The sequence below is a fragment of the Cystoisospora suis genome, assembly GCF_002600585.1.
Source record: "Cystoisospora suis strain Wien I chromosome Unknown contig_3403, whole genome shotgun sequence".
In the NCBI taxonomy this organism is placed as follows: Eukaryota; Apicomplexa; class Conoidasida; order Eucoccidiorida; family Sarcocystidae; genus Cystoisospora; species Cystoisospora suis.
Window position 1 is genome coordinate 4,013 of NW_027156198.1, and position 249 is coordinate 4,261.

Genomic DNA, 249 nt, shown 5'->3' on the forward strand with positions numbered 1-249 from the left:
GGGAAAGTGACGATGAGAATGATGGAGATGACGAGGGTCTTGGAGATAGCGATTCGGAGTCGACGGAGGACGGTGGAGGAGGAGAAAAAGAAGAGAGGACAAGACAGAAGTAAGAAGTAGAAAGAGAATAGAAGAAGAAGAGACAGGGTCTCTTTGGAATGAGGTTCTAGTCTCTGTCTCGGCTTAGTTTCTAAAATGAAAGTGTACAGAAGATGCCGTCAAAGCATTCTGTTGAACCGTGTGGATAGA

At 45.4% G+C, this 249-nt stretch overlaps 1 protein-coding gene across 1 annotated transcript in view; it reads left to right on the plus strand.

Moving 5' to 3' along the window:
* The window catches only part of CSUI_006660 (uncharacterized protein), a gene marked incomplete at its 5' end in the record, with an annotated part of 883 nt that continues 634 nt past the window's right edge, over window positions 1-249 (plus strand). Inside the window, one exon of the mRNA XM_068066814.1 lies at window positions 1-109. Within this exon, the coding sequence (XP_067921208.1) occupies window positions 3-109 (107 nt within the window). The remainder of the gene's footprint in view (window positions 110-249) is intronic.